This window comes from Crocuta crocuta, unplaced genomic scaffold, assembly GCF_008692635.1.
Source record: "Crocuta crocuta isolate KB4526 unplaced genomic scaffold, BGI_CrCroc_1.0 scaffold165, whole genome shotgun sequence".
Lineage (NCBI taxonomy): Eukaryota > Metazoa > Chordata > Mammalia > Carnivora > Hyaenidae > Crocuta > Crocuta crocuta.
The window spans coordinates 1,591,607-1,608,185 of record NW_027530502.1 but is presented as its reverse complement, the minus strand read 5'-3'; the positions used below and the strand labels follow the sequence as shown (position 1 = coordinate 1,608,185).

At 36.0% G+C, this 16,579-nt stretch overlaps 1 protein-coding gene across 1 annotated transcript in view; it reads left to right on the top strand.

Annotated features, from left to right (window-relative positions):
* Window positions 1-16,579, top strand: part of ABCB1 (ATP binding cassette subfamily B member 1) — an 81,432-nt gene that overhangs the window by 25,308 nt on the left and 39,545 nt on the right. Inside the window, exons 4-10 of the mRNA XM_077766838.1 lie at window positions 826-950; window positions 8,005-8,176; window positions 10,041-10,154; window positions 10,299-10,409; window positions 10,585-10,710; window positions 10,821-11,024; window positions 11,356-11,526. Of these exons, the coding sequence (XP_077622964.1) occupies window positions 826-950; window positions 8,005-8,176; window positions 10,041-10,154; window positions 10,299-10,409; window positions 10,585-10,710; window positions 10,821-11,024; window positions 11,356-11,526 (1,023 nt within the window). The remainder of the gene's footprint in view (window positions 1-825; window positions 951-8,004; window positions 8,177-10,040; window positions 10,155-10,298; window positions 10,410-10,584; window positions 10,711-10,820; window positions 11,025-11,355; window positions 11,527-16,579) is intronic.

The following is a 16,579-nucleotide window of genomic DNA, read 5'->3' as shown; positions in this document are numbered from 1 at the left end:
AGCGTGAGCAGGGGAGGGTCAGAGAGAGAGGGAGTGACAGACTCTGAAACAGGCTCCAGGCTCTGAGCTGGCAGTCAGCACAGAGCCCGACGCGGGGCTTAAACCCACAAACCGCGAGATCGTGACCTAAGCAAAAGTCGGACGCTTAACCGACTAAGCCACCCAGGCGCCCCCCCTTTTTAATATATTTTTGTATCCTTTGGGTAAAAACGAGAAACTCTTCTTTTTTTTATTTTTTATTTTTTGTTTTTAAATTTATTTTTGAGAGTCAGAGACAGCGTAAGCAGGGGAGGGTCAGAAAGAAAGGGAGACACAGACTCCAAAGACAGTCTCCAGGCTCTAAGCTAGCTGTCAGCACAGAGCCTGACGTGGGGCTCGAACCCACGAACCGTGAGATCATGACCTGAGCCGAAGTCAGATGCTTAACTGACTGAGCCACCCAGGAGCCACCATGAGAGACTCTTAAAGATAGAGAACAGACTGAGGGTTGATGGAGGGAGGTGGGTGGGGGATGGACTAGATGGGCGATGGGTACTGACGAGGGCACTTGTGATGAGCACTGAGTGTTGTATGTAACTGATGAACCACTGAATTCAACTCCTGAAACCAACATTGCACTATATGTTAATGAACTAGAATTTAAATAAATACTTGAAAAAAAAAATAGAACATCACGACCAAAGATGAGTAGAAAGACAGACTTTATTCTGTGTATGCATTAACATATATATACAGTATATATTTGGTGTATATATTTTTATTTTACAAAAGATAAAATTAACTTGTTAAAAATTTTTAAATTATCTGAAATTGCATTTTAAACAGATTCTATCTTCATTTACTGATAAAGAACTCTTGGCATATGCAAAAGCTGGAGCAGTAGCTGAAGAGGTCTTAGCAGCAGTTAGAACTGTGATTGCGTTTGGAGGACAAAAGAAAGAACTTGAAAGGTTTGAGTCTCTTTTTTTAAGTTGCTAGAAATGTTAAGTTCTCTGCCAACCGATACGCACTTCAGGTTGACAGTGTTGAGTATAAGGGTGTGTATGTGTGTGTATATTTTTTAAATAGCTTCCTGGATGTCATACAGCATAGCTACTATTCTGGAAAAGTTGTAATTTTAGTTGTACTTTTCTTATATCTGCTAATTCAAAACATTTTCTAGAATGTCCTAGGTGGGCAGTGACCATAAAGTAGGTTCTTAAGGCTAACATATTTTATATCTGATGATAGTTTTCCCCATCAAGTTAATACTTGGTTCTTTAGGCTAAATGAGTATTTTGTGTAAGATCTAGGAAGACATTTTAATCTGTGGTTCATTTTCCCTCTAGCCCAGTCCCCAGTCAGTTATGTGATGCTCCATGATTTGGAAGATAAAAATATAACTACAAAGTATCTTTGTACAAAAGGTCAAAATCTTTATCCTATGTTGTTTAGTATATTCTTGCAACTGTCCCATTTTATTAGATTTATGAGAGTGTAGATGGTAAGTTATTGCAATCTATAATATTCATCAGATCCCTTGATTTCTATACAGTGACAGACTTTACTTAAAATTGAATACGTGTTATAGTATTCTGATATTAGAGCATTTTAATGTTATGAACATATATATATTTGGGAATTAGGAAATACTGAACTGTATCATTTGGAACATTGTACATTGTTGGTAGAGCCAAAAGAAAAACAAGGGAATTTTTGGAAGTCAGAATAGTTCTCTCTGGGGAAGATGAGGCGTGGGTAATTAGAATTAGACTCGTAGCAAGGGGCTTCTGTGATTCTGCCGTGTTATGTTTCTTGACCTCAATTGTGCTGACCTGGGTGTTCATGGTATAATTGTTCTTTATAGTGTACTTGTGAGTTTTTAGTATACTTTTGTTCATATGATATATTTCATACCCACAAAGATGTCCTCTGAGAATAAGTCCCTACCATTGTTCAAAGGAAAGCAGTAACTATATTCTCTCTCAATTTTTGGTAAGGTTTTTGCTTTTGTCTTAAAATATGTCTGACTAATAAAATGAGAAGTCTTGCTTAATGGTCATGCAAGCATAATACAGGCCTTCCTCTTTTGGAGCTTAAATTTTATCAAGGGGAGGGGAAAGGTGCAGATGATCACAAATAAACAAAATACCTAATAGACCAGTTCGGTAAATGTTATTTGAGAATACAAAATATTCTGTTAGAATCATAGGGCATACTATTTAAAAGATGATTCATAAAAATGTTTTCTGAAAAGTGAAAGTTTGAGCAAACACAGAATGAAGTTTTGAGCTCAGATTCTTTTGCAGTTTTTCTCAGTGGAAATGTGGACCAGAGAAAGAATACATCCACCAATATAGGGAAACAAAGCTTTTCTGCTTCTGCCTAATTTCTGAGCTGGGGGAAACCATCTCCCTATAGAAATCAAAATCTCAAGCCTCACCCTCAAGTGCCCTTAGGATCTGAATTTATAAGACTCTGTGAACTAAGTGCTCTCTCCTCAAAACTGAGTACTTCACATTAAAAACAAATCCTTGTTCAGTGATACCACTAGGGTGTCAGGTAGAAGAAATGAAAAATTGCTGGATTATTGAATGAACCATCCAAATTAAGAAGTTAGAAAAAGAACGACAAAATAAAGAAAGTATAAGAAGGAAATAAACAGCAAAAAATAATTGAATAGAAAATAAATGTAAAAAAGCAGAGGCTTGACAAATCCATAAACTAATTCTTTGAAAAGACTAATTAATAACCAAGTACTTTGCAGGTTTAATCAGGAATAAAAAAAAGAATAAGAAAAAATTGCCACAGGGGCGCCTGGGTAGCTTAGTCGGTTAAGCGTCCGACTTTCGCTTAGGTCATGATCTCGCGGTTCGTGGGTTCGAGCCCCGCGTCAGGCTCTGTGCTGACTGCCAGATCGGAGCCTGGAGCCTATTTCAGAGTCTGTGTCTCCCTCTCTCTGACCCTCCCCTGCTCACGCTGTCTCTCTCTCTCTCCTAGAAATAAATAAAACATTAAAAAAAAAATTTAAAAAAAAAGAAAAAATTGCTACAGATAAAAATAGCTTTTTTTTTAATGTTTTTTATTTATTTCTAAGAGGGAGAGAGAGAGAGACAGCGTGAGCAGGGGAGGATTAGAGAGAGAGGGAGTCACAGAATGAAACAGGCCCCAGGCTCTGAGCTGGCAGTCAGCACAGAGCCCGACGCGGGGCTCGAACCCACGAACCGCGAGATCATGACCCAAGCGAAAGTCGGATGCTTAACCGACTAAGCCACCCAGGCGCCCCAAAAATAGCTTATTTTTTAAAAGTACAGCTTCATAATAATAAATTATAAAATCCCAATGAAATAGACAATATCCTAGAAAAATATAGGCTAAAACTCTCTCTTAAGAGGACAAAAACTTGAGTTAAAGGAATTGAATCCAAAGTTTAAAATCTCTACCCCCGCCCTTATATACATACATAAACAAGCAAAACCCCAGAGTCCAGATAATTTCAGACAGGTTCTACTAAAACTTCATAAAAGAGACAACCTATCTTATAGAAATTGTTGCAGAGAATGGAAAAAAATATACATAACAAGTTGTGAGTTCATCTTATGAGGCTAGTGTAAGTTTGATGCCAGAACAAGACAGATAGATGAGAAAGGAAAATTCCAAAGCAGTTTAACCTAAAACATAGATGCAGATGGTTTAGATAAATTATTAGCTAAACAAATCCATGTGAAAACATCAGATTAAAGAAATCTTGAACTTACTGGTTTTATCTCATGAATGCAAAGATGGTTAACATTAGGAAATCTATTAATATAATTAACCATATTAACAGATTGAAAAGAAGCAGCAGTTTGTATTAACAGATGGTGAAAAAACATTACTTACATATGATTCATGACAAAAACTCATAAAAATAGAAGTAAGAATTGATTTTCTTAACTTAGTAAAAAGTATATACCAGAGATATATAGGAAGCATCATACTTAATGGTGCAATGTGAAAAGCATTCTTTAAAATGATGAATGAAACAAGTATGTCTGCTAGCATCATTTCTGTTTAGTATTAAACTGGTTCTAGATAATAAACCCAAAGAAATAAATAAGAATAATAAAAAGAAAAGAAAAAAGAAATAACTTATAATGATAGAAAAACAAGAAGCAAAATTGTCATTTTTTCATGGATGGTATGATGGTATGCACAGAAATTCCAGTAGACTTTGCAGACTAACAATATTCACTGAGATCTCTGGGCACCTGATCACAATTGTGAGAAAATTGCTGTGAACCAGCAATGAATGATTAGAAAATATATAAAATGTCATTAATTCTAAGATGCACATTTTTCTCTCACAATTCTGAAACTGAGGTAAATCATACAATCAGTGCCATCTTAACAGTTGCTGTGGTTCTGGATTGAAGTCAATTCTTTTAGGATTTGTATTTGCTTCTGTCATTCACTGGGGACACTATTAACCTGAGATCACCTTACACTAAATGATTTGTCTAAGAGTTTTTGAACCACACTGGCAGTGTGAATTTATAGTCCAGACCTGCTTGAGTACTGCCTGTGGTTCAGATGCTCAGGGAGTTTTTATTCCCCTCCCTTTACTTGATTCCAAGGTTGAGACATACAAGATCCCTTGCTGTCACTTTCTCTGGGGCATGTGCTTATTATAACTGAGGCTGTAGCCCTTTGAGTCCCAGCTGTATATGGACTATCCTATTTTTTATTAAAATTTGTAATGTTTATTTGTCTTTGAGAGAGAGCATGCGAATGGGGGTTGGGGGACAGAGAGAGAGGGAGACACAGAATCCAAAGCAGGTTCCAACCTCTGAGCCATCAGCACAGAGCCCCATGCAGGGCTCAAACTCACAAACCATGAAATCATGGTTTCTGAGTCAAAGTCGGAAGCTTTAATTGGCTGAGCCACCCAGGCACCCCTGGAATGTCCTGTTAAACTCCTTAATGCTACATAAAGTAACAGATTAACACTAACTTCCTATAATTAATAACATCCTAAATTTGATGAATATGATAATTTTTAAAGGTATTATTAGAAATAAAAATTATAATTATGTATGGGGTGTAACATTGGTAAGGAGGGAATGGACATCATAGGAATCAAGTCCAATTTTCAGAACTTAGATAAATCTGATCAGTAAAAATTTAAATAAATTGAGGTGGGTTTTTTTGTTTTTGTTTAAGTGCTTTCATCAATTAGACTCAGTAAGAGGTTTTTTTTTTCCTAAATAAGATGGGGATCAAATTTTAGTATAAGAATAAGCAAATGAGCATACACAGCTATTTTCAATGATTCATTTTATGTGTGGCATCATTCATTCAGAAGATGTTAATGGGATGTATCTTTGAAAGGACATTCTCTGCTGGTAAATTGGAAATTAGTTTTGCCTTTAAATCAGGAGTAGATTCAGGACTAAAACATGCTGGCATAAGTTTCTTTCCAGGTTGGCCATTTCTTGCAGGTTCATTCATTCAACAGTTTTAGCCAGTATCTACCACATGCACTGCGTTAGGCTCTAGCTTTTCAACAATGAATTGGAAATGGAAGATCTTGTCTCTCTTATGATCCTTAATCCAAACAGTAAGATGGAGAAGGGAAGGAAGGAAGGTAGAAAAGAAGGTAAAAAAGAAATCATTGATGAAATTAATTAAATTATCAACTTTAAAAATGTACTATGAAAAAATCAAAGAGTGTGCTGTAACGGCAAGGAGGGAAATTTTACTTTAAATATGGCAGTCAGGGAAGGCTATGGTGGTCAGGTCCTCTCTGAGGATGCTTCATCTAGGCTGAGACTTTAGGGATGAGGAAAAGCCTGCCCTGGAGGGATTAGGGTTAGAAGAGGCTTCCAAATTTCCCGAGGTGGCAAACTTTGGTGCATTCTAGAAAATATCATAAGGCTGATATGCCTGGAGCTGTGTTGAGTGAGAGGAGATGGAGAAGAGAGGTTTTTGAAGGAGGTGGAGGTCATGGTGAGGAGTTAGGATTTTACTCCAAGGGGCGCAGGGTCTTAACAAAGGAATGAGTATCCAATTAGACGTTAAGATCATTTCCCTGTAATTGGTTTGGTGAATGGGGAAGAGCAGTTAAAATTGGTAACAGGGACCAGCTGTTGTAGCCCAGGTGAAAAGGCTTATGGTGGCCTGAGGTAGACCGCAGGCAGGAGAGGGAAGAAAAATACCTAGATTTTGGATATAATTTGGAAGTAAGATTGCTAAAATTATACTTAGACCTAATATAACCCATCAGTTTTCTTTTTAGTTCTTTCCCTTCCATTCTCTCCTTCTGCACTGGCAAGTAAGTAAGGTCTTAGTCTGACTTTCTCTTCCAATTAACAGGTGCAGGAGAAAGCTGGCTTCCTTGGAAAGGAAATTTAATTAGAATTTAAAAGGAAATTCAATTCAGTAGTATAATAATAGCTTTATTCTCCCTCATTTTAAAAAAATGGTATTTTTCTCTCTTGTGTATGTCCTGCCTATTGGTATCGATTTCTCTTGCTTAACTAAAATTATTTCTTGCTCTTGTTTTAAGAGCTGTGACTTTAATTACCATTCATACTAATGCTTTTAATAAGTAGATTTTAATATCTGGTTTTATAGTATGGTATTTTTATTAAAATGCTAATCAAAAAACCTATGTAAAAGTAGTATTGTTGATTTCTCCTTCCTCCTTACCCTCTTCTTTTTTTCATTTATCTTTTCTGGTATCTAAATTATTTTCTTCCTTGTTGTTTCTTCCTATGAAAATGTTTCCTCTGGCTGCATGGTACAACAACATATCAGTGAAATGATTTCTGCATTAGTCTCGGTAAGCAAGAACTGATGTAAAGGGTATAACAATGAAGGTGTGGGTCATGAGCATTAAAGTTCCCAATTTGCAATCATGTATTATCCATGCCTCAGGTCAACTCAAAAAGTGGGGAACAGATAGATAAATAGATTAACCATTGAAATGTGTTACTCAAAAATAATTTTTTTGTTCAAAGATTATAACTGGCAAGTTAGGGATACACATTTTTGCAGAGAGAAACTCTAATAATATATTACTGTCTTATCACTATAAAGTTCTGTTTAAGTTTGGTCTTTAGTAGACATAGTAATCATGTAAGTTGCATTTGGCATGCTTTTAATTAGTATAGTAACTAGTTAAAAAATACCATGAAGGCAAGAAAGAAGGCATGATCTTACCTGAGCAGGACTTGACCTCTGCTGTACATTCCAACAGAGCGAATCCTCCAAAGAGAATATAATATGACATAATATTTATGTAGTTATGCTTTTATAAATCAAAGACCTCAAAGTATGAATTCTATATGGGAGTCTTTCATTTCAATAACTGTGAACTTTTTCTTTCTGCAAGGCAATGTTCTAAGTTCCCAGGGAGATACGATTAGAAAGGATGAAGACAGATTTAAGACTCAATTATAATCTATCTTATTTCTCTAATAATTTTACCTTGATTCTATATTTACAAAGGTTCTTAAGAAAAGAGACATGGAGATTAAGCTAATGGGGCCCATAATAAAAAAAAAAAAGGAAAAGAAGAATTTCCCTTAATGTTTCTTTAAACATTCAGAGATTTAAAGTATTTCCTTGTGGTGGGCACTTTCTAACATTTTATCTACTTTTTATTATTAAGTTTAAAAGACATGCAGATTTTAAAGGAAAACCAGATGTTTCCATAGCTTCTGTTTTGTCTTGCCTGTGAAACAATGCAAATTCTGGAAATTTGCTAAACATAGTTTCACTTATTTCACTATTGTTAAGGCCAGAGAAGGAGCTTTTATAACACTTCTCCCAAATCTCTGTAAGCCTCAGTTTGCTCTTTTACAAGATGGGATTAATATAGTACTAAAATCATAGGGTCAATGTGTGGACAAAAGGAGAAAATACGTGTAAAACCTACCAACAGGGCTGGGTACATTCTAAGTACTTAATAACCATCTTGCTATCTAGGCTCATTTCATATGATTTATGAGTATATGTTATAGTTTTTGTTACTTCTCCCAGGTACAACAAAAATTTAGAAGAAGCTAAAAGAATTGGGATAAAGAAAGCTATCACAGCCAACATTTCTATTGGTATCGCTTTCCTGTTGATCTATGCATCATATGCCCTGGCTTTCTGGTACGGAACTTCATTGGTCCTCTCCCAGGAATATACTATTGGACAAGTACTCACTGTAAGTGGTGTTTTGTTAAGAAGTGAATCTCTCATTAAAACTTCAGTGAAGTTGAGTAGTGTTGGCTTGAATGATGTTGGAGAATAGATTTTGAAGAACTATTGAATAATACAAAGAGCCATGTGCTAATAGATTAAAAGTGGAAAGGAAATTAGATGTTTTAAGTAACCAGTGTTGTCTTTTTTCAGATCCCTTGCACAGTTTTTTCTTGCAGCCTAAATAATATTACTCATCTCTGTAGCATGAACTTTCATTTGCTGAGATTATTTCTTTGTGGCAGGCTCAATGCTAAGGATTTCAGTTTTATTTTCTGACTTACTCTTCACAGCAACAAATGACAAAATACACAGTTTAACTATTTTTCAAATTCTTTTGAATGATAGCTAGTCCAACTTGTGAAGTTATGAAAGTATTAATTGTTACTCCTCCTTAAAAAATATTCTTGTTTGGAGGTTCTCTGCCTTACAGACCTTTGTACAAGCATAGGAAGCTTGCCATTTGATATTATCCTCTTTTATTTAAAAATGATTAAATGGTTCATAAACGAAGTTCAGTCTGTATCTTGATCTAATAAAGCACATATTGTTAGAAGAATGACCCAGTTCCTTTTTCATAGGTGAAGCACAGGTATACTGTTCGTGCAAGACCATATTTTGTGAAATCCCTTAAAACAGTTTCCTTTCTCAGGAACCAGATTTGTAATGTGGATATGATAATTGTCTCATTCAAAAGGTACAAGGCTATGTAGTTAAAAATGGCTTTTACCGAAAAGCTTTTATTAGGATAGTAATGCTGTTGGTGAACCTAGGTTACAATGAGAAATGTGTTCTACTTAATTGTGATGGTGATAAGCAGTTTAAAATCCTGTATTCACTGATCCTAGATCTGCCCACAAACTGGAAGTGTGCAGAATATGAGTAAGAACATGGGATTTGAAATCAGGCCAACTTGGTTCAAATTCCAGCTATGCCACTTACTACCTGTGTGGTTTGGGGTGGCCACCTAGACTTTTCAAGTGTATGGTACCTCTTTTGCCAAATGAAAATGGCAGGACTACTTTGCCCTAACTTTCAATGTAGTTGTAAGTTCTAACTGAAAATATAAATATAGAATCACTTAGCAAAATTCTTTCTGTATAAAGTATTGGGTAATATAGTGTCTTTGTGACATAGAAAGAAATCAGTAGTCATATTAGTTGTCTGTAACCCTGAAGAAAAACATTTTCATTTTGGCAAAATGAAAAATACAAAACCCGTTTATCAGACCTCAAGGAGAACACACAGTCTATTAGAAGGAGAGAAGACCTGATAAAGAATAATACCCTAGATGTATGCTTTATCATTTATACAATGTTTTGATATATACTATATCATTTGATACAACTCTAAAGTTGCCAGGTAAGGAAAACAGACAGAATCCTGCCTACTTTTGCAAATGAAGAAATTGAAGCCCAAAAACGCTAGGAGAATTGCCTGAAGACAGAGCCAATAAATGCTTATCTAGAATTTGGACCTTGGTTTTCTAACATTCCTATTTATATTTGTCTTCCCTATATCCTGCCAATGATGTAACCAAACTTCTTAGCCATTAAGTAAGTATATACTAGAATTATTATATTCTGGTCCTGCAGAATTTATATCATTGTTTCACTGAGCAAGTAAGACTAATTATGCATTGTAAATCAAAAAGTATTTAAATGTTAAAATGTTTTTAACACCCAGTATTCGTAAGTTGCCTTGCCTTTTCAAAATTTAATGAGCTGAACAAAATAAAAAATAACATTTAATTAATCTTAGAAGAAAGATGTATGAAAAAAAAGTAAGAAATACTAAGTAATTTGATGATTTTCCTTCACATTCCTCAGGTCTTCTTTTCTGTATTAATTGGGGCTTTTAGTGTTGGACAGGCCTCCCCAAGCATTGAAGCATTTGCAAATGCAAGAGGAGCAGCTTATGAAATCTTCAAGATAATTGATAATGTGAGTTTGGGCTAGCCATTTGTCCATCTCTCTAAACTCTTTCTCATTAAGCCAACTTCTTTATCGCTTTATCCAACTCTCCACAGATGTCACTAAAAATAGAAATTGTAACCTAGTAACCTTCTGAAATTTTATTCTGTTTAGAAACCAAACATTGACAGCTATTCGAAGAATGGACACAAGCCAGATAATATTAAGGGAAATTTGGAGTTCAAAAATGTTCACTTCAGTTACCCATCTCGAAAAGAAGTTCAGGTACAATGATAAATGATTCATCAGTGATTCCACTGTGTACTGGATGCAGAGTTTCTGATTCTTTTAGTGATTTTTAAGAACTGTGTATTTAAACCTAGGTTTGATTTGAACTGTCAGTCCATAGTCCCAGTATCTGTGTATGGCCCTTAAGTTTATTTCTCATTCATTCTGTTAGATCTTGAAGGGCCTCAACCTGAAGGTTCAGAGCGGGCAGACGGTGGCCCTGGTTGGGAACAGCGGCTGTGGGAAAAGCACGACGGTGCAGCTGTTGCAGAGGCTCTATGACCCCACAGATGGCACGGTGAGGTGATTCTTGCCGAACTAGATGCTGCAGCAGTCAGCAGTTACCATTGCACATTTCACGTTACATATCTGCAGTGTGTGGAAATCACACTTACTTTTTATTTTCAGGTCAGTATTGATGGACAGGACATTAGGACCATAAATGTGAGATATCTTCGGGAAATTACTGGTGTGGTGAGTCAGGAACCTGTGTTGTTTGCCACCACAATAGCTGAGAACATTTGCTTTGGCCGTGAAAATGTCACCATGGAGGAGATTGAGAAAGCTGTCAAGGAAGCCAATGCCTATGACTTTATCATGAAACTCCCTAATGTAAGTAAGTCCTCCATCTTTGCCTGCTAGAGATTGAAAGAATAGAATGCTGGCTAATGCATAAGAAGTTAGCAATCTACTAAAACATAGGTGAACCTTCTAAGAAGAAAGATCAAGATTACTTCAGATTTTCAAGCTCTAGCACCTTCAACTAGTAGTAGACATATTTGTTAAAAAAAAAATAGTGTTAGTTATTGCTAAGTTCAAAGGAACTGGACTATATTGCCTGTGGGCCTTGGGTTTTTTATGGGATTACTTTCCATCTTAAAATGTGTCCTGAGATAGCTTGTTCTTTTGCTAACTTTCCCCTCCTTTATCTTCTGTGTTGCAGAAATTTGACACCCTGGTTGGAGAGAGAGGGGCCCAGCTGAGTGGTGGGCAGAAACAGAGAATTGCCATCGCTCGGGCCCTGGTCCGCAACCCCAAGATCCTCTTGCTGGATGAGGCCACGTCAGCCTTGGACACCGAAAGTGAAGCAGTGGTTCAGGTGGCCCTGGATAAGGTCTGTGAGCCTCAATTCAAACCGACCTGATTTATGAGCATAATATTATTTTAATATTATTTTTAAAAAGCGACATTTCTGATGGCTCCTAAAGTGATCCTTTAAGCCATCAAAATGAAATCTCCAGTCCTATTTGGACCTGTTCATTTAATTTCTGTTTATTTCTTTTTTAAGTAGAAATGAATAAACTTTCACTGAAAGGTACTTGGAAATTTTTTTAATTAAAAAATGAGAAATATAGATTCAAATGAAAATTGGTCTTCATTGCAGTCTTGAAAATATAGTTTTAGAGATAACCCAGTTACGTAGACCTTTTGTTTTTGCTGCTGTCAACAAGAGGAAAATATAATATGAAGTTTCACATTTAATTTCCAAGACGTTAGAAACTTACCAGGGCCCTGAAAATTCCTTGACTGTCAACAGAGTTTGACCTTCCTGCAGTTTTTGAGTTCTCATGACTTGTTCACCAAATCAGATTTGAGTGTCCTGTGCTAGATACTATGTGCTTGGTCACTGGCACGTATTGGTAACCAGGCTTGTTCTATGAGGACAAGGAATGTGAAGACTTTTTTTTTTTACATTTTTATTTAAATTCCAGTTAGTTAACATACAGTTATTAGGTTCAGGTATACAATATAGCGATTCAGCACTTCCATACATCACCTGGTGCTCATCAACAAGTGCACTCCTTCATCCCCATCCCCCACCCCCCACCAGCCTCCCTTCCAGCAACCTTCAGTTTGCTCTATATAATGAAGAGTCTGTTTCTTGGTTTGCCTCCCTCTCTCTTTTTTTCTCTTTGCTCGTTTGATATGTCTCTTAAATTCCACACTTGGTATTAGTCTTTCTCTGACTGAATTTATTTCACTTAGCATAAGGCTCTTTAACTTCATCCATGTCATTACAAATGGCAAGATTTCATTCTTTTGTATGTTTAAGTAATATTCCATTGTGTGTGTGTGTGTGTTTGTGTGTGTATATGTGTGTGTGTTTGTGTGTGTGTGTATCTATATACACACTACACCTTCTTTACCTGTTCAGCAGTTGATGGACACTTTGACTGTTTTCATAATTTGGCTAGTATAGCTAAGGCTACTATAATAAACATTGGAGTGCATGTATCCCTTTGAATTAGTATTTGTGTATCCTTTGGGTAAATGCCCAGTAGTGCAATTGCTGGATCATAGAGTAGTTCTATTTTTAATTTTTTGGGGAATCTCCATACTGTTTTCCACAGTGGTTGTACCAGTTTGCATTCTCACCAACAGTGCAAGAGGGCTTCTTTTTCTCAACATCCTCACCAACACCTGTTGTTTCTTGTGTTGTTGATTTTAGCCATTCTGACAGGTGTGAGGTGATGGCTCACTGTGGTTTTGATTTGTATTTCCCTGATGATGAGTGATGTTGTCATGTGTCTGTTGATCATCTGGATGTCTTCTGTGAAAACATGTCTATTCATGTCTTCTGCCCATTTTTTAATTGGATTACTCATTTTTTAAATTGTTGAGTCTTATAAATTCTTCATATATTTTGGATACTAACCCTTTATCAGATATGCCATTTGCAAATATCTTCTGCTGTTCTGTTGATTGCCTTTTAGTTTTGTTGATTGTTCCCTTCACTGTGTGGAAGCCTTTTATTTTGATATGTCCCACTGGTCATTTTTACTTTTGTTTCCCTTGCCTGAGGAGACATATCTAGAAAGAAATTGCTATGGCCGGTGTCAAAGAGGTAAGTACCTGTTTTTCCTCTAGGAGTTTTATGGTTTCAAGTGTTACATTTAGGTCTTTAATCCATTTTGAATTTATTTTTGTGTTTCATGTAAGAAAGTGGTTGATTTTAATGTTTTTGCATGTGGCTGTCCAGTTTTCCCCAAACCATATGTTGAAGAAACTGTGGTTTTCCCATTTGATATTCCTTCTTGCTTTGCTGAAGATTAACTGACCATATAGTTGTAGGTTCATTTCTGGGTCTTCTGTTCTGTTCCATTTGTCTTTGTGTCTGTTTTGTGCCAAGACCATCCTGTTTTGGTTATGACAGCCTTGTAATATAACTTGAAGTCTGGAATTGTACTGCCCCCACCTTTGCTTTTCTTTGTCAAAGTTGCTCTGGCTATTTGGGGTCTTTTGCGGTTCCATATAAATTTTAGGATTGTTTGTTCTAGCTCTGTGAAAAAGACTGTTGGTATTTTCATAGGGATTGCATTAAATCTATAGACTGCTTTGAGTAATACAGACATTTTAACGATATTTGTTCTTGCAATCCATAAGCATGGAATGTTTTTCTATTTCCTTGTATCATCTTCATTTTCTTTCATCACTGTTTTATAGTTTCAGTGTACAAGTCTTTCACCTCTTTGGTTAGGTTTATTCCTAGGTATCTTACTGGTTTTGTGTAATTGTATATGGGATATTTCCTTAATTTCTTTTTCTACGGCTTCATTATTGATATGTAGAAATGCAGCAGATATCTACATATTGGTTTTATATCCTGCAACTTTACTAAATTCATGTATCACTTCTAGCAGTTTTTTGGTAAAATCTTTTGGGTTATTAGAGTATCATGTCATCTACAAGTAGTGAAAGTTTTACTTCTTCCTTGCCAATTTGGATGCCTTTTATTTCTTTGTGTTGTCTGATTGCTGTTGCTAGACTTGTAGTACTATGTTAGATAATAATGATGAGAGCAGACATCCCTGTCTTGTTCCTGACCATAGAGGAAGAGTTCAGTTTTTCCCCATTGAGGATGATATTATCTGTGGGTTTTTCTCTTTTTTTAAGTTTATTTTGAGAGAGAGAGAGAGAGAGAACAAGCATGCAAGTGGGGAAGGGACAGCGAGAGAGGGAGGGAGAGAGAATCCCAAGCAGGCTCCTCACTCTCAGCACAGAGACCGACATGGGATTTGAACTCACTAACTGNCTTCAGTAAAATGCTGATGAATAAAGTCATCTGCAGTTGCTTTCAATTCAGGACAGTCCAGACACTCTGCTAGCACACTTATACCAAGACAATTTGAAGCATCAACTTGTTCTTTCAAAAAATCAACACACATTTTCTTCACAGGTTCAATTTGGTACTGGTTTGCTGCATCTAACAAAGACTGAACGTTGTTGCTATTCACAGAAATTCTAGCAGTATAAGCAAATTCCACAAGTTGTTCAGTAATGTCAGGTTCAGCATCTTTGAGTTCAACTTCAAAGGACTTTGATTCAAGCATGTTAGTTGTGAACATTAAGTTAAAAAAATGACTGGCTGCTGCAAGGACAACTCGATGAGCAGGTATCTTTCTTTCCTGGACCATAGGGATCACATCACACAATGTTTTCGGGAGGCGACGTCGCGGGCTCAGCGGCTTCCCGACCGAACTCCCAACTGTGGATTTTTCATATGTAGCCTTTATTATGTTGAGATACGTTCCCTCTAAACCTACTTTGTTCAGGGTGTTTATCATGAATGGATTTTATGCTTTGTCAAATGCTTTTTCTGTGTCTATTAAAATGATCATATAGTTCTTTTCTTTAATTAATGTGGTGTATCATGTTGATTGATTTGAGAATATTGAACTATCCTCAGGAAATCCCACTTGATCGTGGTGAATGACTTTTTAAATGTATTGTTGGTTTTGGTTTGCTAGAATTTTATGAAGAATTTTTGCATCCAGGATCATCAGGGATATTGGCCTATAGTTATCTTTTTTAGTGGAGTCCTTATCTGGTTTCAGTATTGGGATAATGCTGGCCTCATAGAATGAATTTGGAAGTTTTCCTTCCTTTTCTATTTTTTGGAATAGCTTGAGAAGAATTGGTATTAACTCTTGCTTAAATGTTTGGTAGAAATCACCTCTGAAGCCATCTGGCCCTAACTTTTTTGTTTGTTGGGAATTTTTTAATTACTGATTCAATTTCTTTGCTGGTTACAGCCTGTTCAAGTCTTCTATTTCTTCCTGTTACAGTGTTGGTAGTTTATATATTTCTAGGAATTTATCCATTTCTTCCATGTTGTCCACATTGTTGGCATATAGTTTTTTATAATATTCTCTTATAATTGTTTGTGTTTCTGTGGTGTTCGTTGTTATTTTTCCTCTCTCATTTGTGATTTTATTTATTTAGGTCCTTATTCTTTTCTTTTTGATAAGTCTGGCTAGAAGTTTTGAGTTTTATTAATTTTTTCAAAGAACCAGTTCTTGGTTTTATTGACCTCTTCTATGGTTTCCTATATCATTTATTTCTGATCTAGTCTTTACTGTTCCTTCTAAGGCTCTAGGTTTCATTTGTTGTTTTTTTTTCTAGTGCCATTAGGTGTCGGGGTAGGTTATTTATTTGGGATTTTTCTTGCTTCTTAGAGGGAAGTCCAAAACCTTTTTGGACTTTTGTGCTTTCATTTTTGTTTGTTTCCATGTATTTTTAAATTCCTTCCTTGATTTCCTGGTTGACTCATTCATTGTTTAGTAGCATGTTGTTGAACCTCCATATATTTGTGGACTTTTCAGATTTTTTTCTTGTGGTTGACTTTATTTCTTAGTGTTGTGATCAGAAAGGGTGCATGATATGATTTCAATCTTTCTGTATATGTTGAGGCTTTTTTTTTTTGTTGCCTAATATGTGATCTATTCTGGAGAATGCTCCATGTGCACTTGGAAAGAATATGTATTCTGCTGTTTTAAAATGAAATGTTCTGAATCTATATGTTAGATCCATCTGGTCCAGTGTGTCATTCAAAGCCATTGTTTCCTTGTTTATTTTCAGTTTAGATGATGTGTCCATTCATGTAAGTGGGTGTTAAAGTCCCTTACTATTGTGTTATTTCAATTATTTCCTTTATGTTTGTTATTTTATATATTTGAGTGCTTTCATGTTGAGTGCATAAGTACTTGTAGTTGTTATATCTTCTTGTCGGATTGTCCCCTTTGTGATTATATAATACCTTTCTTTGCCTCTGTTTACAGTCTGTTTTAAAGTCTAGTTTACCCAATATAAGTGTTGCTACTCTGGCCTTGTGATGAATGTTTCTCCACCCCCTCACTTTCAATCTGCAGGTGTCTTTGTGTCTAAAA